Source organism: Berghia stephanieae, chromosome 2 (assembly GCF_034508935.2).
Source record: "Berghia stephanieae isolate SIO BIC M18660-M18661 chromosome 2, UCSD_Bste_1.3, whole genome shotgun sequence".
Taxonomy (NCBI): Eukaryota; Metazoa; Mollusca; class Gastropoda; order Nudibranchia; family Aeolidiidae; genus Berghia; species Berghia stephanieae.
Window position 1 is genome coordinate 33,854,473 of NC_088361.1, and position 27,279 is coordinate 33,881,751.

Below are 27,279 nucleotides of genomic sequence, written 5' to 3' on the forward strand. Positions count from 1 at the left end.
AAACCAGCAAACAGGTGCTGTATTTATAGACCTTATAGGAGGCGTACGATACGGTCTGGTGCGAAGGATTAGTGCTCAAATCTTCAATCGTAGGAGAAAGACAATTCCACGTCGCGCTGGGAGACGCTACGACTAAAGTTAGGAAATTGAAGAATGGGGTCCCTCAGGGTTTGGTCCTAGCGCCAATGTTTTTTTTACCGTTTACATTAGCGACATGCCGAACACTTCCTTCCTGAGATTGGGATACGCAGACGACTGGGCACTCGTTACTCAAAGTAAAGTGTAGACCCGTCTCGAGGGCGTACTCAGCGAGGACGTCACCGGACTCAAATCCTACTTCGACAATAAGTGGTACCTGAGGATGAACACTTCAAAAACCGTGGCCACTGCATTCCACCTGTGCAGTGTCTAGCACACCATAAAATGAACGTCCTCGTCGGGGACCAGCCACTCCCATATGAGCAGCATCCAAAATATTTAGGGGTGACGCTGGAACGCAACCTTACCTATCTGGTGCATCTCGAAGGAGTTGCGCGGAAGATAGAGAAACGCAACAGTCTTCTGAAGAAGCTGACGAGATCAACTTGGGGCGCTAACCAAGCGCTTCTGAGGACGTCCGCCTTGGCACTATGCTATTCAACCGCGGAGTATTACGCTCCAGTGTGGGGTAGAAGCAGTTCAACATCGCAAGTCAATGCACATAGTGTCAGGAACGCTGGCAACAACGCCTAGAGAATGGGGCCCGATAATGGCAGCAATCCAGCCCCCCCCCCCCCCCCCCCCCCCCCGATGTCCGGAGGGAGACGATTACGGTTAACTGGCTCAACAAACTCAAAGAGAGAGGGAATGGGGATACTCCTCTGAAGCGCCTAAAGGACGCCCCCCCCCCCCCCCCCCCCCCCCGTTTCGAGCTGAAATAATTCCCGGCAACCCTTGTACGCAGCTTTCCTGACAGAAATGCATATATACGAGATGGAAGTCGGTTTGGACGAATTCAATCCCTCGAGGGGGCGGGGACATACCTTCCTCTAAACTTGGTGAGAAGTTGCCAGGCCGTAAGAGGCGACACTGATGTCAGCCGTAGAGCAACGCCGCAAAGTGAGCTAGGGCGACGTGACTTGCTCAAGGCCACACAGCGCGGCGGGTGATCGAACTCGGTACCTTTTGGGTACGAAGCAAAGACCGTACCGCTGAGCCACACTGTCCTATTTAGAAATTTAAGTCCCACACACCAAAAGATTTACTCCGACATAACACCATTTCATGATGGCTAGACACAGATTGTCCATCGATGTATAGATAAAGGCCAAATGATTGTCCGAACATTGTCTGGTGAAACGAATAACACTGGGTTATCATTATTGCTAAACCATGTCGTTAACATAAGATTAAACGAATAGACCTTTAAGTCACACTCAGCATAAGATGCAGCAAGGCTCAGCGGTACGGTCTTTTCTTCATACCGGAAAGGTACTGAGTTCGAATACCCGATACGAACGCTCTGCGGCCTTGATCAAGTCACCTCGCCTTAGCTCAGATTGCGGCGCTGCACTGTGGCGGACACCTGGGTTATTCCAGTCTTCCCTTGGAATAAAACCTAAAAGTCAAATTTTCCATATGGGATGAATAAAGAGAGTTTTATTTGTTTGTTTTTTTGTTTTTTTACTAACTACCTCAAAACACTGTATCGGGAAGGCTAGTCACAAATTGTCCATCGATTTATTGATAAAGACCAGATTGCCGGAGCATTGTCTAATGGGAAGGCACAGACCATACCGCCATCTACTCAGATAATCGGCTTGAAGTGTATACCGAGGAGTTCCGTATGGGTCTCAATGAGTTAATCTCTGCTCTTATACTTATACTATTATCAGCCAACATCCTCTTACACCATAGCACCACCGCACAGACAAAACAACTTTTGCTTCATTATGGCCAGAACATTTCCTTGAGATATGTTAAGATGTCCCGAGACTTGAAACCTGTCAAATATGAGATTTATTTAGAACTGCTTTAGAAGTACCGCTGTGGGAGGCACATATACGAGTCTTTGGAAAGCACTTTTAATGATCACATTTTTACTCACATTCTGTCATCTTACGAGGGTGTACAATGAATACCTAACCGGCAACAGCATTGTCTTCTTGCAGGCGTCTTGTCGTCTCATTTTACATGTCAAGTATTGCTGTTGGCTTGGGACACCTTGTAATTCGCTTTGATCTCATATAACGGAGTATGCTTTGAATATAAAAGTGTTTTGTTTTTTTCAAGAAACCTCTGATGGAAGGCTTTACCCAACATGGTGGTAATTTTAATCAATCGATGTCTGAGGTAGGAATTTTCTTATCGAAGTGAAAAGGGTGTTTGCTTGTATTCAGCGTTGAACTCCACCCAAATGAACGCTATGATCACGTTTTAGGCTATGAAGTTTGTCCCTACTGAAGACAGTCATCAATCAATCATTTAACACCCAGACAGAATATTTTTACTAGATATCTGCAAGCAGAACAGAAACAAACAAGAAAACGCGGAGGCTTGTTGCTGTTACTGCTATCTTGGCGGAATACACTCAAATGTTTACAAAATAGTTCAAAGCGAAAACTATAACTAACAGTACATAAGAGAGAGAGAGAGAGAGACAGAGAGAGAGAGAGAAAGAAAGAGAGAGAGAGAGAGAGAGAGAGAGAGAGAGAGAGAGAGATTATTTACAAGGGGGAGAAAATCATCTTTATAAACTAACAAAACCAAGTAATCTCATTCCAAGACAAAAATAGAAAGCAAGCTACAAATATAGAGGGATAAAAGACGCAGCATGTGACCTCCTGCCTATCATGAGAGGTCAAAAGACCCCATCATCATCATCATCATCATCATCATCATCATCATCATCATCATCATCATCATCATCGTCATCATCATCATTGTCGTCGTCGTCATCATCAACATCATCAATATCATCATCATCATCATCATGATCGTCAACATCATCATCACCAACATCATCATCGTCAACATCATCATCATCAACATCATCACCACTACCAAATGGAAATTAAATGAATAAAGAAATCTACGTCGGTTTGGTAGTTCAAGCTTTAATAAATCAATTAAAATAGATGCAGGATGTGGCTACAATCCCATCGAAAGGCCTCTCTCTCTCTCTCTCTCTCTCTCTCTCTCTCTCTCTCTCTCTCTCTCTCTCTCTCTCGCTCTCTCTTTCTCTCTTTCTTTCTTTCTTTCTTTCTCTCACCCTTTCTCTCCTTCCTTCTCTCTCTCTCTCTTCTCTCTCTCTCTCTCTCTCTCTCTCTCTCTCTCTCTCTCTCTCTCTATCTATCTATCTATCTATCTCTCTCTCTCTCTCTCTCTCTCTCTCTCTCTCTCTCTCTCTCTCTCTCCCCTCCTCCCCCCCCCCCCCCCCCCCCCCCCCTTTTCATCTTCATCCACCAAATGCTACATTGTATTATAATCAAATCTATTTATATTTAAAGCCTAATTAATCATTACATATCAATTAGATTAAATAAATAATAGTGGTAATAATAATAATAATAATAATAATAATAATAATAATAATAATAATAAAGTTAAAAGTATTCTTTAAAACAAAACAAATTCTTAAAAAATATAATGATGATGATAATAATAATAATAATAATAATAATAATAATAATAAAAATAATAATAATAATAATAATAATAATAATAATAATAATAATAATAATAATAATAATAATAATAATAATAATAGCGATAATATTAATAATAATAACAACAACAAGATCAACACATTCTTTTCAGTGACACAAGGCAATAAATGCATTCAATAATAAATAACCTTAATCAAAATATACACATTGCAAAATAATGCACACATGCATTGTATACAAAATAAGAGAAATCTAAATCAATGGAGAATGTTCGATATCAAGGAACACAGCTTAAATATTTATCCTATATAAATGTGATAAAATAAACACTGATAATTATTATCAGTATTTAGTTAGGCAGAAGAGAATATCTTATAGTATAGCACCTAAAGTCATTATCGTCCTAAGTGACGTCATCTTCGAACTATCTATACATAGTTCGAAGATGACGTCAGTCGGGTCTTTGTTATTGTTTTTTGCCATCCGCGTATATGAGTAATGCTCATTGAACTGTATTAACCAGACTATAAACGTTCATGGATACACACAGTTTTGTGTGTTGGTCCGTTACACTTCCGGATGGCAATGTTATGAGCATCTTAGCCAAGCGCATAGTATATATAGATAGTTCGAAGATGACGTCACTCTGGTCTTTGTTATTGTTTTTTGCCATCCGCGTTTATGAGTAATTCTCACTAAACTGTATTAACCAGACTATAAAAGTTCATGGATACACACAGTTTTGTGTGTTGGTCCGTTACACTTCCGGATGGCAATGTTATGAGCTTCTTAGCCAAGCGCATACTATCTTTAGCCTGACACATACTTGTATTTTGATGCCATTTCCAGGGTTAGCGCGGCCCCTAGTGAGTAGTGCTCAAGAAAGCAAAACAACTGACTGATCCTATTAGTTGAAACATTAAAAGCAACTCACGATTTGTTGGGCGGGGGGGGGGGGGGGGGGTGATCTGACCATGTATTTTGACGAAAGTTTTGGTAAGTGGCAGGCTATGAAAACGGAGGGTTCGCTTTGACCACCCTTTGTGCTGGCTTTATTCAAATGTATAATATGGAAGAATGGTCGTGATTGTCATACCTTCTACTTTTCGGTTCCAAAATCATTGGAAGTGTTATGTAACCAGTCTTTCAGAGGACTAATAATGAATATTTTGCATATGGAATCCTAGGTGGTAAACTGATTTTAGTAGCAGGATGTATAGACAAATTATGAGGTTTACGGGACCTATAAGAACGAGGATTTGTGATCGTCTTTAACGCTCAGCATTTTGTTAGACTAGGAAATAAAATGCCATCACTCTGATACCATAAGATCATTTAAACAAGGTATATATTCAGTCCTCTGGAAGAGTGGTTTTACACTTCCAATGAAATTGGAACTAGTTTGTTTGTTGTTGTTTTGACATCACACTTTTGTTCCATATTGCGATGGATGTTGTGTAACATCAAATCGTGATAATTCGCATTTCAGCCTCATAAACACTGGACCACAGACAAGAACACACACACACACACACACACATACATACAAACACATATAGACCACATACACATATAGATAGATAGATAGATAGATAGATAGATAGATAGATAGATAGATAGATAGATAGATAGATAGATAGATAGATAGATAGATAGATAGATAGATAGATAGATAGGTAGGTAGGTAGGTAGATAGATAGATAGATAGATAGATAGATAGATAAATAGATAGATGGACAGAGAGATAGATATAGATAGATAGGTAGTTAGATGGCTGAATGGATAGATATGCAAGTCTTTGTCTTAACATTTACTGCATTAACTATTTAGAAACGCTGGGAAAAAAAAAAATTAAGGCTGGCATTAAAAGAACAAGTCATTACATAAAATTTCACAACAGAACTCAATGGTCTCATTACACTCGACAAATTAAAAAAGAAATTAAATCCTTTAAAGGCGACAGAAGAGCGATTATCATCTTCTCATCCCCGTATTTACTGGGCCACAAGGCACTGTAAACATTGCGGCTCTGTGTCCACAGCCCTTCTGAACATTAAAGGCTAGACATCAAATAATATTGTCAATATCATAATATCTAATAGTGTTAAATTCATGAAAATAACAATGTTACTACTAGTTAAATTTATTTAGAAATGCTGAAAAAATTAATGCTGGCATTAAAAGAACAAGTCATTACATAAAATTTCACTACAGAACTCAATTATCTCATTACACTCGACAAATTAAAAAAGAAATTAAATCCTTTAAAGGCGACACTGAATTACTTTGATATCATTTTCACTCCCGTTATTATTTGTTACATGCGCATACCAAACCACTTCTAACATGTTCAGTAACTGCAATGTACACAAGATCATAATGCTGTACGTGATGCCTTGGTAAAAATGGTAAAATCTAATGTCAAATTAGAGTAAACTCAAACCTTGCTGTTAAAGGATTAATAGCATACATTCCAAGCTAAAACGAATGTACATCAGAAGGGAAACTAATGCACAACTCGAGGATTATAGGCACCAATAACACAGACCAAATGCAATTTAGATCATAAAAAGAAAAGGATTAGACTGAACTCGAGCGACAGACAATCTATTTGTGTGTTTATCATGAAGCCACCTTTGTCTAAGTCTCCTAAGTCTCCAGCAAAGTCTCCTAAACACAATGATGTTACACTAGACTTCTGTCAAAAGGGACACGATCCGGCTGTTTCCTTAACAAAATGTCCTTGAACGAATACAAAGAGCAATGATTTACAATTTTTTAAAAGTATTCTTTCCCATTCAAAAGCATACGTAAATGTTTAAATAGAAAAACCCATACAATGCATGGGGAAGTCAATGGTACAGTTGTAAGATATTTGTCATTATATTGAAAGAACCCAGGTTCAAACCCAACCAAAGACAAACGAACATCTCATGAATCAGAGGTGTAAAGTATCAGCGTCACAGTGATCAAATATAATATATTTTAGAAAAAACTGGCCTGACAAAAAAAATCAAACCAAGACATTGGGCGTGATCATCATGACACAGTCTCCTTGGCATTGCAAATCAAGACAACCCTAATATGACATTTCCAAACAATAATTTATTTACAAACAAATATAAATAATGTTCACTTCTCGTTAACATAGATATTGTTATCACATATATAATCCATCGACAGAAATGCTTTAACTGTGACGAGACAAAACCCTATAAATGCCTTGTCACGTCTGAGGGAGCCTGGTGTTGTCAATGCAAGATAAAGTCTGAATTATATACAGTCTTTCATTAAGAGGAGTGAATGTAATTATAGAAATTTAACTTTTCAGATATAGTTAATCCCAATCTCTTACTGGTATAACCAGTTAACTTCAGGACTCTGAAAATACTCGTATTTAAAAATTTGGCCAGAAAATTTGTCCTTCAAATATCGATTGATTTAAATGACCCTCATCTTGGCAAAAACTCTCAAACCATGGATTTTGCAAAGTACTGTTTTGAGAGCTTTTGCCAAAATGAGGGTCATTTAAATCGATCGATATTTGAAGGACGAGTTTTCTGGCCAGGGTTTTAAATACGAGTTTTTTCCAGAGACTGGAAGTTAACTGGTTAATAGGAGGGTAACAATATGAAGATGTGACCCAATTAGTCAAACGGGTATAGATGGGGAAAGTTAATATGATCAGAAATATGTAATTTTGGGTTGATGCATTTTATGAAATTCTATTTACTCTACTAAATAAAATACATAACATCAACCCACTTTGCATATTTTTGACTATAGATAGTTCGAAGATGACGTCACTCAGGTCTTGTTATTGTTTTTTGCAATCCGCGTTTATGCGTAATGCTCACTGAACTGTATTAACCCGACTATAAACGTTCATGGTTACACACAGTTTGTGTGTTGGTTCGTTATACTTCCTAATGGCAATGTTATGAGCTTCTTAGCCAAGCGCATACTATTTATAAATAAATTCACTTTTTCATCATCAATGTCAAACTCCGACATAATACGGTTTAGACACGACGGGTCACAAATAACAGGCAGACTACAAACATCTAAACTTAAAATGTCACTTAAAGAGCTGAGACAGCTAACAGGATAAAAAATTTCAGTCATAGACCAAGATAAAACTGGCTACTGCATTTTATATCTATTTAAAACAGTCGTAAATTTTTAAATACTAGGTGACATTTTTAAATCCGATAACTGTGAACTCTTTTTATCCCAGCAGCAGGTTTGGTAGATGGGCTTCTCTCCCCTGAATTTGATGGTTTAGGTGGGGGGATGGGCTTAGGACTGATACCTGGTTTGTTGTCCTTCATGTCTGAAGCCACAGGGGCACCCGTGACGGTTTGGTTACGTCTGAGTAAGGGCTTGGCAGTACTGGAGATGTTTTTCTTATCCGAATCATTGCTGTTGGCATTTTGACTGAATCGTGCTGCCAAATCAGAAACGTTGGATTTTCTATTGCTGTCTCTGGAAAGAGCAGAATTGGTTCTGGTCACTTGTGGTTTTGGCGTTTTAACATTAGCTTCTTTTGCATTGTTTGGGGATGAATTTATCTCACGTTTAAGAGGAGGATTAGTCCGTGTTGTTGGTTTGGGAGCGTTTGATGATGAAATAGTAGAAGCAGCGAAACTGTTTGTTTTAGGTGCTGGGTTACTGGAAATGCTTGCTTTATTCGCTAAAGAAGGGGAATTATTTGAAAAAGGCTTCTTCTGGGAATCCGAGGTTTTAAGTTTCGATTGAAAAGCCTTCAATTCATCGATTGGGTTAATATGGGGTTTTGGCGTCAATATTTTATTGGCATTATGTACAGGCTTGGGAGATGATGTGGCATTATTTACACGTGAATCTTTTACAGAAAAAGGTGGATTTTTATTGGTATTGTTTGTATCTTGTAAACGTAAAGTTGCTGGATTTTGTGTCACTGTATTTGTATTAGTTGTGTTTTGTGTTGGAGAGTCAAAGCTATTTTTGGGAGCAGGCTGAGTCCTACTGGAAATAGGCAGGGTGTCGTTAATCTCTAGAACTGCCTTATCAAACAGTTTGTTACTGGATACGTTATAGTATACATTTTCTCCCGTCAGTTCTTGCTCAATATCTTGAAGGAGACTTCCCATACCCATCTCATTTGCATAAATTACAGTCTCTTTCTCTTCCTCCGCAACAGGAGAGGTATCCTTCAGTGACTCAGACTTATGAAGATTGGCACTGCCACTCAGGTGCGACACTGGGAATTGTCTTAAAAGATCAGGGCGAGCCGCCTGCCTGTCTGAAAAACTTCTTTTCACGGCACTGTTAGCTGTTGACCTATGACCTTGTTTGGGGGAATCTGTAGATGATTCCCTCTCTGCCTCAGGTCCTATGATACTTACCTGCATGTCAGCAAGAACTACAGAGTTCCTATTTGTCGTGCTCATAAGTACTGGCTCAGATATCTTAGAACCACGAATGGACTCTCTCTTGACGATACCTTTAGATGTTGATTTTGGTGAGTTTGGAATGTTGTTACACGATGACGCAGAGTTGGAATTTGCCCCAATATCAGGCTGGCTGCTAGTAAAAGTAGCATTGTGGTTTGAAAATTGTTCCTTGTAACTAGAATCTGAATTATCTGGGTTTGATTTGGTTCCAGACAAAAACCGCTTCAATGCTGGTCGTTTTGGGGGCACTTTTTCTTCGGTTGTTTTCACTGGATTCCAGATAGATGCTGGTTTTGGAGAGTAAGGTGGAGGGTCTACACTGGAAGAGTGGTTGGAATCGCTTCGTGACATGCCATTGCTGGCGCCTAGCAAAGATTGGGGTCTGGTCTTTTCTGATTTGTCTTTCACTCTGTGAAGCAGAATATAAAGTTGCATTATCATTTCCGGTATTTATGGCTAAATGATAATGTCTTATTTTGTGAAAATCAATCCAAACAAATTTGATTGTAGTCTATATTATGTTTGATGCTGACAACTGGCCCTGTCATTGTTTCTTTATCCACATTATCCTTCTGGAAGTGAATTACTACATGGCGACAGTGACGAATATTGTAATAGAGAAAGTGTTTAAAAATGGCAAAACAAGCGATTTGCAAGGTATGAAATGGAACATTGCTTCCATATGGTCTGCTGTGATAATAAGTGAAGTATCGTAAAGCTTAAAGAAAGAGTCAAAACAGGAAATGCACCATTAACATTGACATTTTTTTCTTTTATTTCCTTAAAATCTATTTATTTTGCATCACCCTCTCATCATTTACAGCTTACACATCCTATGACTAGAAGCCAGATATTCAATTCATTTACTATTCCCTCTGTTTATTTTCCCAGGGAAAGACTTTACAGATTAACGAGTTAAAATAATAGAGTAGATCATAGTTTCATCAAGAGAGTCAGTTACGGGAAGCAAAAGTTATTCTTTCATCTGAAGTTTGGTGGAATGCAAAAATTACTTTGTAAAATCAGTTTCTTCAAAAGGGATTTTTTAATCATTTTAAAATTGGTGGTTCCGTCTATTTTGAGGCCCACTGTAACTATACACTCACAAAATGCCTTTTCTTTTTAATTTGGAAAGACATTTCAATATTATAATATCAATGAATTTAGGAAACCTCGGCTTGTTAAACATTATCAAATCTGAGACTTCAGGAAAAAAGTCTCCAAAGAAGTCTCAGGTTTAAGAATTGTAACCACTTAAGGGTTATTTCAATTCATGAATATTAAGAGTAAAACATTTCTTACCAGAAAGAAATAAAGACAAAGGCGATTTCCCTCTGCACGGCAGTGTACTTACTGTATTGTTAATTTTTTTAAAGTGACATGAAAATCAAAAGTTGACAGATTCAAATCTTTACCTGTATTTGAGGTCTGGCATTCCCTTCACCCATATATTAAGACGACCACGGTTACAATATGCCAGAACAGCCAACACCACAAATATCAGAACAACCAGAACCACTAACAAGACTATCAGTAGGCCTTTTCTCACTTTAGCTGAAAGAAAAAAAAAGGAAAAAATGTAACCTTTCAGAAAGATTAAGATCTACTAAATGTGATAAAGGCGCTTTATAGTGGATCTCAAGCCAACGGCGACGCTGAACATATAAGATGAGATGTTAATATCTTCTTATCATAATTTCTTTCCCGACAGAGGACATGCTGTTACTGTTACTTACCAGGTTCTTAATTTACACCTACTTATGTTGATAAAATGTGAGTAACAAACCTTCTCCGGGGAATTCAATGGGATTATCTCTTTGACTTACAGGTCACAAGCCAAGAGTGAGAGCACCAGACCACGAACGCTGGGCATGACTGAAATGGCCAAATCCAGATCTCAGTGTAAAAACCAGTTTTACTTTAATCTGCAGTTCATTGCCTGTTTCATGATCAGGCTTTCTTAAGTCTTACGTCAATGAAATTTTGAGTGAAAATGCAAATTAGCAAAAATTAGGTTTGACTATAATGGAATAACAATGTAAAGATGTGGATTTCACAGAGTAAATTTAAAGAAAAATCTAGACTGGGGAATAAATGAAGCATTAGGCTTTTAACGAAATCGGGTCGAACGCCGAACCCGAACGCCGAACCCGAACGGATATAGCCTTCTCACGTGACCATGAACGAGATCTGGATAGTGAAGACTCTCAAGCGGTATGCAGCATCGGATCTAAGGTCACGTGATAGAGGATAGCTTGGGTTGCTGTTGGCTTGTGTTAGGGGAGGGGCAAGGTCAGTGTCATTCAATAGTATATAATTGTGCATGTGGCGCTCTATACAGAGAGAAAATTATAAATTGATTACGGGGGAAGGTGGGGGGGGGGGGGGGGGGGCTGGGTTGACCCACAAACAGTGACTTCTTAAATGCCCACAAACGATCGAGGTGTTGGGCTTCGGGTAGACCATGATACGAAATCAAAGAGAAAAGGCCGCTGGTACTTGGATGGTGGAAATGGTTGGGGGGGGGGGGGGTAGTGACAATCAGCATGGGATGTATATATTAACATTAATAATATAGGCAATAGATGACCAGGGATGTGTATTGTTTGTGTATTGTTTGTATATGTTTGTGTGTGTGTGTGTGTGTGTGCGCGCGCGTGTGTGTGTGTGTGAAAGGGATTACACAAAAACACCTTTCTCTGTAGCTTCCAAATGATTACGTATACGATAAATTTGAAACCCACATTGTTTGAATCAGCTCACTAATTAATTCCTGAGCCTTGAGATGGTGACGCAACTATTACATACAAGACCTTGCAGTCGAGACGGCAGGGCTTTTGGGTTACACAACCACTATTTACCCATCGGTCAGCGGTACTCTTTGATGTATACAACACTCACCGCCTTTACGCAAAGCCGCCTGCCCATAAATCAAGAGATGGTCTCCTAACTGTTCACAAGCGAACTGTCAAACGAGCAATCGATGATTGGATAAGAATCTCAAGATCTCATATAATAAGGTAAGTTTTGGAGAGGTGATATCCCCCCACCCGTCATCGGACAGAACTTTCATTGCGTTATATCATATGAGCTCCGCCTCCTCTTTCTATTCGGGAGTGACGAGATTAGACGAGAGGACGCGAGAAAAAAAAATGGTCACGTGTTGGGCAAGTCGTTCGTTAGGCGAGCTTCGGTGTCTAACTATAACTCCGTATTGTGAACACAGTAAACATGGTAAATCTGTGGAAATGTGCTATATAAATATCTACACTTATTAATTTTTTAAGTTGGAAACAAATCCAACGTTGAACAAAGTCGAATCATTTTCACTGTAATTTTCCTCTTTATTACTGTGCCACTGTTTCAGTCAGTTAAAGAGTGACGTTCTTCCACAGCACTGTGTCAAAGAAATTTGGATAATGCTCACATCTTGAGGGCTGATTAAATTTGGTGTTTTACAAATAACAAAGTAAAGTGAATGCGTCTATTGTTTTGTACATAACAAAGTAAATGTTTCTATGGTATGAAAGTACTTAAGCTTGTTGTAGCCTGTGCTATTGATACCAGGAAGAGGAGGGGGGATGGTGGTTGTAAGGAATAAAATATGGGAGAATCATCAGCCACAACAACAACAGCACCATCATTATTTATATTATAACCAATTAGGAATTAAATTCCATGCAGCTAGCCATAAAATTAATGGAATAAAAATCAAAACAAAAAAAGAGGACAGGAAATAGTTTGCGAAATTGCGCAAGGGATATAAATCTAATTATGTATGGACGATATTCACAAGGAAAATAATTCAAATCCAAGCAGAAGCCAAAAATGCATCATCGAGTGTGTTTCAAACAATGTCCTGATACAGATATAAAATAGCACACAATTCGTTAAGCATATATATTTAGGAAATAGATACCATTCAGAAAAAAACAACATTTAAATAGGTTTTAATTAGACAGATACTTGGTGGGAACTTTGCTTTCAACACATGTGCGTGCCCTCCTGACTAAATGATTCGTGGATCTTTCACAGAGCTGTGGGTGATAATCCTCATTATTTGTAGTTTTTCCAGTAGATTTCTAAGCTCACAAAGGTTCGTGAATCTTGGACTTGACATCTGGTCTTTCTCATTCAATTATTTCATCTGGTCACTGCCTTGAACAATGATTGCGTTATGGGAATTGACGTTTCCATTGAAATAAAAATGTCCTTCATGCTGAACCAAATGGTCCTTAAAACTGTTCTTCCTCGTGATAGGTAGAAACCAACAACACGTTTTCTTTCTCTGTTGGGCAATGCCGGGCGTGTTTCCTTGATCATGCTTTAATATGGGATATGTTGAAGAGTTTTGACAAACCAAGTTCAAGAGAACGTCTGCTGTATACAGACATCTTCAGTGTCTCATTGAAAGAGATACAAAGTCTGACAAATTTTCCTCTATCAAAAGCATCTCCCATCATTGACTGGCTTCAACACCATCTTATAAGTGTTTTGACAAAAAGCAAACATGATTTTGACCTGGAATCAATACGATACTCCCCGCAAAATTCAAGTTGAACTTTCTTCTGTTACATAAGATCCAGGTATCTTTCCACGTAAATTGCTTTTTGTACTGAGGTTTAAAACATGGCTACTGTGTCAATAATTTGTCAACCACGAAAAATATAGTAACTCATTTTGAAATTTGGACGTTCAACTCTACTTCCTTTCAAATTTGGTGCAAATTGGTTTGAAAATAATGAAGTTCTGAATATTCTGGTGAGTAATATTGAGGTTGAAACATTAGGTATGTCTTGTGCACATTTATGACAATTATTACAATTATATTTTTCTCTTCCTCTGGAAAGGTGTAGTTGACACAATGCAAGCCGAAGATGAAAAACATGAATAAACAAAATGTAATTAAATCAAACATATAAACTACCCTAAGAACACCCATCTTCCTTGAGGAATGAATCTCAGACTTCTTAATTACCAGTCAAACATCAAACGTAGTTTACTCAATTGTTGGGACACTTAAATGATTCTACTCTTCACAATGATAGCCCAAGTTTTATTGTCGACTTTATTTCCGCATTTATACAAACAAACATTAAACATGCAAAGACAAAGACGAAGACAACAACATAAGAGTATGTTTTATTTAATTAACTAGAAAAAGTGGAGAGCTGGCTCTGGTGTCAAAGAGAGACAAAGCAAGCGTTTATTTCGTGCAGATGAGTCAATAACTTCCTTACCACCACCAGAAGATGAATCAGTTTGATTAGTAGATATGTTAGGACCAGTTACTCTTCTATAGTCCTCGGTGCTTCTTGGTACAAGAACTGAAGAATCCGATAACAATACCAAACCACATGCAGGAGAACAAGGAAAATATCAAAAAAGTTGGAATAAAAAAAAAGGAAAAATTAAAAACAAATAATTGAAATAAAACAATCAGACTCTTAATTGTTTTAATGTGAACAGCTGGTGAAGGGCAGATGACTAATTCTTAGGTACTGAAGGTTTCATGGTTTAAATGTGAGAAATTGTTCAATTCAAGAATTATAATCCAATAATATATAATTCTAAAATTAAAAACGTAGTTTGAATGGACTTTGAAAGAGTGTGAAGCTTCTTTTGGAACGGTGCATTTCTTTTTTAACGTCTAAAGTGTAGAATTTTATTGAAATTTCAATGGGATGAGAGGTGAAAATATCACCTATGTTTTTTTATTTGTTTGCTTGTCCTTCTGTTGTTTGTTTGTTTGTTTGTAAAAAGTATTTATATATTCATTATAATGTGGTGTTTCGATAAGATATTATTTGCCTTTAATTCTCATAAAGATCTGTCTTAATAAGGGTGAACTCGTAAATTGAATTCTCAAATTAATATTAATTATCTAATTAATTATACCAATATTGACCTTAAAATGATCTGCAAATGATGGACATCATTAATTTTTCTAGCCTGATGTCCAGACATGGAATGGTCTTCATTTCAATAACAAATAACAGTTTAAAAACGCCATTACAGAATGGTTTCCAATGCTGTTCATAATGACTCAACGCTTTAAAATACGTGTGTACAGTGAGATATATTATGTTATAAGGTCATTAATACGAACACTTCTGCTTAGAATAGAAAAGTCATCATCTATGCACCAAGTTAAAGCCTTTGTTTGCCTATTGCATTGATACTTAACTGCTAGAAACTGTGGACTATAAAAGCAATAAACAAAAATGAATATAACAGCTTCAAAAAATAACAAAATACCAAACAAAACATTCATCAGCCTACAACAAAAAACAATGGAACATAAATACATTATTAAAAAACAGATCGACGACAGATGTGTTTGGTATTTTGTTTTTTTTTTCTTTTTTAAGCTGTTATATTCATTTTTTGTTTATTATTCTTTGTATACATGTGCGGCTTTGCGGTTTTGTGGTATGACACTCGCTTTTGGATCAGAAGGTCCTGGGTTCGAGCTCCGCTCAGTGCATAGTTAAGTCCTTGGAAAAGACTCTTCACTCACATTCTCTCACTGTACACAGGTGTAAAATGATTACCTGGCCGTTAACAGCATTGTCTCAGCCTAACAGGCGTCATGTCTCGTTCTATATGTTACGTGCTTCTGTTGGTCAGGGACCTTTGTAAAGCGATTTGAGCATGTTTAGTGGATATCACGCTATATAAAAGCTCAAGTAATTATGTCATTGTGTATTTATTTCGACATATCGCAGGATATTTAAAGGTCGTTTGAGCCAAGGAACCCTTAACTTATTGGATATGATAATTGTAATAGGTAAATCTATCATTCAATATATTTTTTATAACCAATCTATTTTAATCTCAGACATTTTCAACTGCAGTCATAGGCGTATTTTAACAGTGTTGTGACAAGGAATGTTTGGTGTTTGTATGATAGCGATTCCATTTCAATGAGACCAATCACAAACTGGGGTTGTTAATGAGGACATGCGGTAACAAACACTTGTCTATGGCAATGATAGTTGCAAGCAAATTGAAGAAGTAAATATCATTGCTTAAATCAGGTTGAGACATAATAAAAACACCAATATCATATACCAATGTGAGAGTATATAAAGGGTTACCAAACATGTATCTATGACAATTATTTGAAAAAATCAAACTAGGAGGAGAAAATACCATTGTTCAAATTGAGATTGAGAAAAAACATGTTTTAAACAACAATATTTTGTATTGCTTTGAGAGTTTATAAAAGGTTGTCAAACATCTATTGGTGTCAGTGATAGAAACAATCAAACTTGTTGAAATTGGGGGTGGAGGAAAAAACAAAAGCAATATCTTATACCTTTTGAGGGTTTTTAAAGTATAAGCATAAACAAGCACACAAGGACCACAACGCATTAACGGTATATTTAATTATTTTCAATGACATCCATGCGGATATATCTATTAAAAAATTCAAAATCACAAACAAAAATTCTCGAGTATGTATTAAAGTTTATCCCCCAAAATATTCCATATAAGCTATTCTTGAACTAAATCAACCATGAGTTATCGTAAAAGAAAAAAAGATATTATAAAAGTATAGAAACATAATAAAGCACCACAAATAAGACTCATTCTAAATACAGTGCACTCCACTTAATCGCACACTGGATAATCCTATAACTCACTTCTTTGCAATGATTAACCAAATATAATATTTCTTTCTTTATAAAAGTGAAGATTAAAATGGACACTTCTTTAAAGGCACGTATATCCAGATGAAGCATGCAATTAAGTGTAATGAACTGCAATTTGTAACAATGGTAAGTAGGAAGTCACATGATACAGGAAGGTAGGGTTTTTTAATATGGCTGATGTCTTTCACCGGTTGATTGGTTATACATGCCTTGTGATGATATAGTCTTATTTCTAATAAGAAGGTTTTTAAAAGACAGTTATGATTCCTGACACATCCAAACCCTTTCTTACCAATCTCCCTTGATGCATGACCACTATATACACTGCCTCCATAACCAGGAACGTCACACAGAGGGGGGGCGTAGCCTACGTCACAATGACATGTGTTGTTACTGTTACAACGCTGGTAGTGGGTGAGCAGGGGGAGGATTGTAATCCGAATTAACAGCCAGACAATTTTTTAAAAGACTCTATTATCATTACAAATGATTATATCATCATCATCATCATCATCATCATCATCATCATCATCATCATCACCGTCGTCGCCATCATCATCATTATCGTCTTTGTCACCAACATCACTTCTATCAAAACAATATTGATACTGATATACAGCATTTAAAAGAATAAATTATGCCCTTTCGCAACGATACCATTAGATCGCGTCGTCTAAGCATTCCATGAAGGAATTTAAGATATTCCATCATACAGGATGTCTGATGTCAATAGCAATCACCTATGTTAACCAAAGTGAGCAAATTATACAGCCTTTGTATAGAATAACTTCTTAACACAGGTTAGCCCAATGCATCTAATTAACATTCGTTCATCAATAGTTTTATAAACTGTAGTCCAAGAAAATAAATTACATGTTTAAATTTGTTATTAATCAGTACTAGAATATACTTAAAATAAGAAATAAATAATTAATAACAGCTATATAAGACAAACAACATAGTTATTATCTCTATCATCATCATCACCATCATCATCATCATCATCATCATCATCATCATCATCATCATCATCATCATCATCATATTTAATTATAATCACCACTGATAGGCTGTCGACCACAGGCATGTTTTCCTACGGAAGTTTTTGTCATACAAGCAAAATTTTGTCATTTTATAAGAATCAAAATATTTTGCTGGTAAGTAAACCAGGAGGACTGTGAAGAGGGTCAAAGTTGAGAATGTTGTTGACATAAAAGTCTTTCGTAACAATTCATACAAGCAGAAACCAGTGTGAGTCGTGACAATGTTAGCTACACTTATAGAAATTTGTAAAAACGAATGTTTATCTCACATATTTGAAAGCAACTTACCCCACGTCCATTGCAGTCGTTGGGACATTCCACGATATCTAGTTTGGCTAGGGAGACACATTTTTGGTTGATACAAATCTGGAGAATGGAAAAAATCAACATGCAGAGTGAGATTCGCAACAACAAAAAAAGTCACAGTAGTGTCATCTGCCGATTCTACGATAAAAGGTATCTAAAAACTGCCTCAAACAAGTAGAAGCTGACATGTTAAAAATAAAAGTTTTAAAAAATTAGAACATAAGGATGATGAGTTTAAATGTTGGCAGTTTAATAAAAATAGAAGTAGTAATAATAATGATAATAATAATAATAATAATAATAATAATAATAATAATAATAATAATAATAATAATAATAATAATAATAATAATAATAATAATAATATTAATAATAATAATAATAATAATAATAATAATAATAATAATAATAATAATAATAATAATAATAATAATAATAATAATAATATAACACCTAACACCGATATCCATGCTTTCTAATCTATTGTTTAAGTCATAGAGAGTTGTATTTAAAAATAAAAGTAATAGAAATTGTGTCGTTTCTATTATAGCATTTAGGGGCATATAGCGGTGCATGATATTTTTTGCAAGAGTCTAAGATTGTGTTAATCTCACTTTCTCTTTCATAAGTTGTTTTTTTTTTTTTTGTTAAGTCATTTTATTTAAAGTTATAATTCATTTATATTTTCTCTTTCTCATTCAGCGCAAGATTTGATGACAGGCAAAAGGCAAAGGAAAATAGATTGACTCACTTTGTAAAAATCCTTTGGTCAAAAAAAAATTTTTTTAATTAAGAAATAAAAACAACCTTCAGTGTCAATATAGTAAAATATTTATTAACATCTTTTTAAGACAGATTTGGTGGAAATAAATTTACAAGTCTGTTGGCCAAAAGGTTAGAAAAGCAAAGAATTTATTATTGGAATTGGAATTAACGGATAGGTAATATAGAAAGGCACTTTACATAATACGAATGATTATAATTTTAAGATTGTAAGCTTTAATAAATAAAAGAAGACAAATGTTATTTCGTGAAGCTCAACATATCTTCATTTTTATTTGAATTTAAATCTTTAGGCAGCAAATTTTGATAGCAAATGGGACTTAATACCTCTAGTATTACCGGGGTAACTTTGCCTCAAGCGATTTTGGAACATTCTGAGTATTCTCAGACTTTGTTGCAGTTTTGTCCCTTATTAAAGGACTTGACTTTAATCAAGAGAAACAATTGTCCCAAAAGTAAATATAATCTATTTTCTCCAAATTATTTCAGGTAGAATCATCCCTTGAGGCAAAGTCATATCTGTTAAAGGTAATTCATAAATTTTATTGAAGAAAATATATTGGATTTCTTACATTGCAAACAAACAAACAAAATGTTGTCTTTTTTACTTTAAATTGAGCGTGTGGTACACCCCTAAAATAAACAAAATTGATGAAGCTTTCAATTCCTTAGTATTATAGGTTAAACATTTCAACATGAGTCACCTTGTTGTCCTCACACTTGGCCCCATCGGGCACCAATCCTGGGTCCTTCATGTCCAACCCCACATCCAGCATGGCAGATCGACAGACAAACCGGTTGTTACCACGTGACAGGAAGGACGCACCCATGACCAATGCCAGATTGTCTTTCCAAAACATCAACTTCTCGTTCAGATGGACACAGTGAAGTAAACCACACATCACATCTCTGAATATGGAAAACAATTGTTTTATTTTTAGTAAAGTGATGTTGAGTGTTGACCCTTTTCCACTCAGGAGTGAATTAGGCCTGGTTTTAGGCATTATCAGCATCATAATTATCATCATCATCATCATCATCATCAATATAACAAAGGTGTATCCTTGTAAAAGCTCTTAACTCACAAAATATTCTCGTCATATTTGGGTGTATATTGAATACCTGGAAGGTAACAACACTGTCTCCGCAGACTTGTTAAGAATTGCTGTTGGGAGCCTTTGAAAAGCGCTTTGAACATATTAAGAGGATAATGTCCTTTACTGTGTTTCAATTAATTTTGGGTGAATAAGATTTCTGATGATCCATTGATCATGAAAACTGGGACTTCAGAGGTTTGATCCGCCAACCATCTACTTACTCTTTGTCACATCGTGTATATCGATTGGTGGTCCAGTTGTATGCACAGCTGCCATCACCATTGCCGTTCGTGTTGAGTTGCTGGAAACAGATGGGATCCGACACTCGTCCTGTCTCCCCCCACAGAAGTTTGCATTGGTTAGTGTGAGTGTTACACTTCCCCTTGTAGCAATATGACTGAAAACGTGATAAATAGGTAAAAAGAATAAACTAGGAACTTTTCATGGATTTAGGATGCTCAATGAATGCACTTTGCAATGCTTTATGTATTCCTCCAGTAGACCGTATGGAACCAATTCAAAGTTCATACTTTATGAGTTAGCCGTTAGGCAACTACCCTCGTATTACTACTCTAATATTATCTGTTGATGGTACTCATGTATATCTTAGTCAAATAAGGCAATATGTGTAAAGTGTCCTACACCAAAAATATGCCTAGACAAGAGTTTTGGGAGTATGGTCAACAATCCAGTTAATGATGACTCTAAATATTGCTTACTTTGTTACAGGAAGAGACTTCATAAAACTCGACCAGCCATATATACCAGAAAATTTCATACCTTTCCTTATGTTGTTTGTTAGTTGTTTATTATAGCCAGCAGGCTTATTTTGTCCCGCGCCTATTTCTGTCATGTTAAAAGAACATCACTGACTGCTTTTTATCCTCTGACTAAGAAATTTCTATTCTATCACAGAGTAGTTCAACCAGATAAATTGTTATTGTTAGATTCAGCTACCCAGCCAGTGCTGACTCAGAATGACGGCAGAATTTTTTTTTTATTTCAACAGGAAACTGATTTATTTCCACCTCAAAAAAATTACAACTAAATGTTGAATTGCCGTCGTATTCTTATATATTTACGGGTGTGATGACTCTACACAAAATGATGTCTGGATTTCAAACTTGATATCAATAAGTACACATAGTCTATAATCTATACTTTGATAACTAATCTCAAAGGTCAATCTCCATCAGGCCAAATTTTATCACGCTACCTCTCCATGTTGACAGACGTGTCCATCCTGCACATAGTAATCCTCAGGGCAGAATTCACTCACGCCATCACAGTATTCTGGGAGGTCACATTCTCCCAAAGGCTTTCTGCACATGGTGGCTGCTTTCTTTGGCTAAAGGAAGGAGGAACAGAGGAGGGATGTGGTTACTTTTTATCGTTTGCTTAATTGAGTGACTTAATCATTTAAGACTTTTTGCTTCCTAAACATTCAATAAGGAAGCGTCGGCTGCCTCTCTGATTGCTGTGTCAATTTACTCGCCAGTTCACAATCTGTTGCTATGGTTGCTATGGTCAGAAGACTTTGGAAAGTTTTAGGTCTTAAGTAAATTGGCTTAAGTAGTATCATACACAGATTAATCAATAAAATTGATTTAAAATCTGGCAGTATGTAGGTTTTACTAGATGTATTCAATTCTACACACATCTTTCAAGTATTTTAACAAACTTTCATAATTCCCCAGAATGCTTATTCAAAATCTCATGATGAATTCAAAGGTATTGAGTTCATGTGTCTTCATTCATTTTTTAGTTCTTATTAAAGTATAGAAAAAAATCAAGCCTAAATGAACCGTTGATCTTTACTATTATGAAAAGGAAATCATAAAATGTGGGTGGAATTTAATTGAGAGAAGTTTGATATCACACCATTTTTCAACACTCACTTAATTCATTCAATTAATTTGATAATGACCATTGTTTATCATTATTATTCTTGTTGCTGGTATTGTTGTTGTTGTCGTTGTTGTTGTTGTTGTTGTTGTTGTTGATGAATGATGATGATGAGGAGGATGATGATATAATTTGTTCAGAGACAAATTATGGCTATTGGCCAAGAAAGGCGTAAAATAAACTCTTGAGCTTTCTAAACGAACCTCGCATTGATCTAAATCACAACACATGCCAGTAGCACACTTGGCAGTCGAGTACATGCGACAGGTGAGCGGGTCACAACACCGATTGTTGCAGTCTGCAGCTAACCCACAGTCACACTCCTCTCCCTCTTCCTTGAAGCCATTTCCACAGACAGGACCCATGTAGATTTGTTCTGGAATATTCTGAAGACAGTAATCCATTCCAAGATCAAATGCTTCGGCCAACGTGTTTTGGGAACAGGTTGACCAGTAATGGGGGCTGATTTGGCTGGAGACGAGAGTGAAGTCACAATAAAGATTATTATGATGATGCAATATGTACGTTTAGGGGATTGTTGAAAACACTTTGAAAAACTCATACCATGAATATCAAATAAAATAGCAGGCATCTGTGAAAATTGTTCTGATCACTATACAATTGTATAATAGTGTTGATCAATTAAATATGAAAGGATAGGAAAGGAAGAAAGTCAGAATGATAATAAGATTTTTATAATCGACTGTCTGAAATAAAATAAAATTTTACAACAGATCCAAAAATCCTACATTGTTGAATAATTATAAACATTAACAATACTATTCAATCTGACTGAATGAGCTGTCTCATTTAAAGAAAATGTTTTGACCCTAAACATTCCCTGTAATTGTTTTTCATTTTATTGACTCCTTAAGTCAGTTTTCACCAATTCATTGACAGCCTAAATGAAAATGACTCCCAACCCGTCAAAGCATATAAACCGGAATCTTCAAAAATAAAATAAAGATGACATACCCACTGGTGTCGGCCATGATGCATTTCTCGTCCCTGCATTGACACATGGTATCATTGTCGTGCTCCATCCCAAAGTTGTGACCCATCTCATGAGCCACAGTTGTGGCTACAAGTGTCACTGGACCACCGTAGTCCTGACATGAAAATAAAATTAGGATGAAAATGAAAGAAAAAGGAATAAATTTTACAACAATTTATTTGATATGAATTATACAATAACAATATATGTCAGATACAAAATGAAACATTGTTAAAAATTGTATTGTTTCTTTCATTGGCTTGCTTTTTAAAGGAACATTGTTAAATAAATTTACACAAAAATCTTGTCCCAATTTTACATCAACACACTTTCTGACTTGGAAATTTTCCTTAATCCAAATGCATCTCCACACAACGGCTTGTCTGAAAAGATTTACTTCTCGATTACCGTTTACATGGTCAAAAGGAAAGTCATATGCTTGTCTGTAACCTCATTGGCATCGTCTGTACTGAATTTCTGTAGGTCTGTAATTATGGCTGACTGGTACAAAGTTCCACCAATCAGTGTGATCCTTTCATATTTTTTATATAGGGGAGGCAGCTCAATTAAAATTGACATAACATTATAATATATTGGTTACCACCTATTTACTCTTCTTCTACTGGCCAACTTCGTATATCAACTAGTTACCCGTATAGAACAGAATTCTTTCTTATATAAACACATTTCTAATACCCTCCCTCTTTGTCTAATAACATATGTTTTGCTGCATAAATGACAGAGCAAGTCAAACTTAATCGAACTGTCTTGCAATTCAGCCTTTTTTTTTTTTTTTGGTTTTTGTTTTTGTTTTTGTTTTTTGTTTTTGTTGTTTTGTTTGTTTTGTTGGTTTGGTTTTTTTTTTTTGGGGGGGGGGGGGGGGGGGGGGTGGAGATACCACCATGTCGTCACTGAACAACACATTCCACTAATAACCCAGTAATGTGACCAGTGTATTCAGTTTTGAATTTCATAATGTTTTGATTTTCTTCTATTGATCAATCTATGTATTGAACAAAAAAAACCGGAGATGCATCATGGATCACCAAGTCCTTTGACTTTCGAAATAACCAGTTTTTATCAAATTTAATTCAATTCAATTTCAATTAAAAATGAAATAAGGTTACCATGTTGACTCCTCCAGAATACTGGTGTGTACAGATTGGCCCTTTTATGGCTTTTCCTACAACTCCATGATCAAAAAATTTACCACTGAAATAATAAAAAGACAAAATGGTAAATAAAATCCTCTGAAAAGGTTTATGGCAATGTTTAAAATCGAATATGAATTAGATCATAAAAACAATTTCGTTTTATTATAATTGCATTTATATTTAACAACATGCTCTAAGTCCTTTCTATTTTGTAAATATCTTGAGCGTGTAAATTCGATGTATAGGATGAGACATATACTTAGGCTAGTAAAATTTTCAGACATCGACAACAGGGCCTTACACTGATGGGAATCTCTGGATTTAATGTTTATCTCCGATAGGACGAGAAAGATGTGTGAAAAATGCCTCTTTAAGGATATAATGTGCCTAATCGAATCCTTGAACCTATTTAAAGGATCCAAGATGTACCACAATACCACAGTGACACACAAGATTATAAAGTTATAAATTGATAATAAATTATGCCCATCTTAGATAAACCATAAGACAAACGTCTGATGTCAGCAGGAATTTCCCATGTTGACCAAGTGAGCAAGAGGAGGGTTAATTTTCTTGAACGAAATCGCCTGAAGCGGGGCTCTGACCAGGAACCTGCCAGGGAACAGTGCAATGCCCTAATCACTCTGCTATCTCCTCTGCCTCCTCCTCCTCCTCTCCCTCCTCTTTTTCCCCCTTCTGGTATCCCTATGGGGCATTTAATTCTTTGTACAAGGGATTGCATTAATATTAGCTTTTCAGGTTTGGTAACAATCCTTCATTTTTTTTTGGTTTTCATTTCAACATGTTTATTACAAATGAAAGAATATTTATTTATTGAAATCTATTTTTTTTTCATGTATTTATCCCCAATAAAAAATGAAGAATGCAATAAGTCATGATTTAAACACCATTTGATAAAAGCAATTCATTACAAAAAATTGTTATACAATAAAAATCAGAGTGAAATAAATTGTGACATTCAGATGCAATTTTTATGTATTAGTTTGCCCCCCCCCCCCCCTCCCCCTCCCCTCCCCCAAAATATTGCTTCACAGTCCATACATAGCTCAATAGACTCAGAGTTTATCTCAGTTACCGTTGCTTTAAACAGTAATATTTGCCTGTTCCCCTTGGGATAGGTTGTAAAGTACTTTCCTCACAATTTAATTTAGACCCAGCTACTGAAATACTGTTGAGAGTACAGAGGGTAAAAAAGAGCTTGACTTTAAGTGGACGGAAATGAGATAAATTTGCCTGTGAATTGAATGCTCCACCCAAGTGTGCAACTGGGATCCCAAAATTTATACAAAATAAAAACATTACTGTTGAGCTAATATATTACAACGTAGTAGGCCTACTCACGTGACCAGCTGTGCATTGTCATTGTGGTGGCGAGGGTTGATCCGTTCTTTGCGATATCGTAGAAAGTTCTCCATGGTACTGTCGGCACTTTTAGAAATAGTGATCAAATCACCTGCACTCCACACCTCGACTCCCACTAAGGCCACGTAAATATTCAGTTGACGATACAGCTACATACAAAACAAAGAAAGAAAAGGGGGGGGGGGATATAACTTGGCATCAGCCTTTAACCCTTTAAAGACATCACCATCATCATTATCATCATTATAACAGAATTGTTTCGAATAAAAACTCATCAATTCTAATATCCTACCTCTTTGTATAATAACATGCTAATAACATGACAGAGCAAGAAAAAATTAATCATCATCATCATCATCATCATCATCATCATCATCATCATCATCATCATCATCATCATCATCAACATCATCACCATCGTCATCAACATCATCATCATCCTAATCATCATCATCATCATCATCATCATCATCATCATCATCATCATCATCATCATCATCAGCATCATCATCATCATCATCATCATCATCATCATCATCATCATCATCATCCTCTTCACCGTCATCGTCCACATTTAATTTTGTCGAGAAAAGTCATAACCCTATAATATATTGAAGCATACTTACACCACTGACAATATTGGCAATATTCTGTGATCTCCTGATGACAATGTCCATATTCTTGCCATGTCTCTCATACTGAAAATAGAACATTGAAGAATAAATATATGTAATGATATGTTCTGACATGAGTATATAAAAATTAAAGTCTTTTTAAATACCAGATGGAACGAAAAATATGTCATTAAGCTTTTTGTTAATGTTTTTAGACAGCTATTTTAATAATAAGTCATCATTAAACTAAAATATATCAATAAGACTATAAAAGTCTAGGCATAGTTTTGTGTGTGAATCAGACAATGGCAATTGCTTGCTACCATTTGGATAGGATGCTAGTCTTTGGCAAAGAACTTTCCACGAGATCTAACAGACCCAGCTACCCAATCATTGCTGGGTAGACAGAAGGATCAGAGGAAAAAAATCACGACTGCACCCAGGATCGATCTCAGTCCCTTTGTGGATGAAGCGATTTCTCTACCAACTGAGCTATCAGGACCTCCATTAATAGATCTGTAATTTAATTAAAATTTTCTGTTCAAAATGATAATAGTGTGTTTTATCAGTGCAACAGCATTCTGTCGTACTGCACTGACCTCAGTACCTGTAGAGAAAATAAATTCCTACCGTTCTATAATCGTTTACTAAGTACAATTCCACATAGCGAGTGTTCCTGTTACTATCATAAGGAGCTCTTATGGGCTTGTGGTGCTTGGGGGAGATATAAGGGTTATGTTTCACACTCCTCTTTAACTGAAAGATGAAAATAAGAGAAGATTATGCAAGAAACAGACAGGACTGTTGAATGATGATACTTTACTATGTCGTAGTAATAAATAATATGGGTTTTATTGATTATACAGTTATTTTGAAAGTAATTAGTCATAAGAAGGAAGATTCAGGTTTCAATAGCCTTTGACATGATATCCCATCGAAATATGAGTAATGAAACTGTTGCTGCTTGAAGCTCGAAGGAAAAAAAACGATAAGGATTGAATTGTAATCAATATTCACCTTAACAACGCCACTATCACATTATCACATTCATTCTGTTTTTTGAGAAAGGGGAAACCCGAAACGTCAACAGTATCTGTCTTCGCCTAATAAATTGAAGCTTACAATTCAATCCTTATCGTCATAGAAATATGAGCTAAAATGATAGAAATGTATTAATAAGAGTTTAGCAAATTAGGTACTTAAAACACTTACAACTTGAGACTGAACTATAAAATGATGCATGTGAGACCTGAATCAATA

General features: G+C 36.1%; 1 protein-coding gene across 2 annotated transcripts in view; it reads right to left on the minus strand.

The window, feature by feature from the left end:
• Positions 1 to 5,774: 5,774 nt before the first annotated feature.
• The window catches only part of LOC144964759 (uncharacterized), a 71,969-nt gene continuing 50,464 nt past the window's right edge, over positions 5,775 to 27,279 (minus strand). Inside the window, exons 8-21 of one of the 2 annotated variants that reach the window (XM_078899351.1) lie at positions 26,650 to 26,775; positions 26,032 to 26,103; positions 25,385 to 25,554; positions 23,996 to 24,080; positions 22,850 to 22,983; positions 22,078 to 22,345; positions 21,186 to 21,317; positions 20,191 to 20,366; positions 19,577 to 19,781; positions 18,072 to 18,149; positions 17,033 to 17,144; positions 14,323 to 14,409; positions 10,498 to 10,636; positions 5,775 to 9,491 (exon numbers count right to left, since the gene is read on the minus strand). In XM_078899351.1, coding sequence (XP_078755477.1) covers positions 7,850 to 9,491; positions 10,498 to 10,636; positions 14,323 to 14,409; positions 17,033 to 17,144; positions 18,072 to 18,149; positions 19,577 to 19,781; positions 20,191 to 20,366; positions 21,186 to 21,317; positions 22,078 to 22,345; positions 22,850 to 22,983; positions 23,996 to 24,080; positions 25,385 to 25,554; positions 26,032 to 26,103; positions 26,650 to 26,775 — 3,426 coding nt within the window. In that variant the 3' untranslated portion in view covers positions 5,775 to 7,849. The remainder of the gene's footprint in view (positions 9,492 to 10,497; positions 10,637 to 14,322; positions 14,410 to 17,032; positions 17,145 to 18,071; positions 18,150 to 19,576; positions 19,782 to 20,190; positions 20,367 to 21,185; positions 21,318 to 22,077; positions 22,346 to 22,849; positions 22,984 to 23,995; positions 24,081 to 25,384; positions 25,555 to 26,031; positions 26,104 to 26,649; positions 26,776 to 27,279) is intronic. The other variant, XM_078899352.1, reaches the window with a different exon arrangement.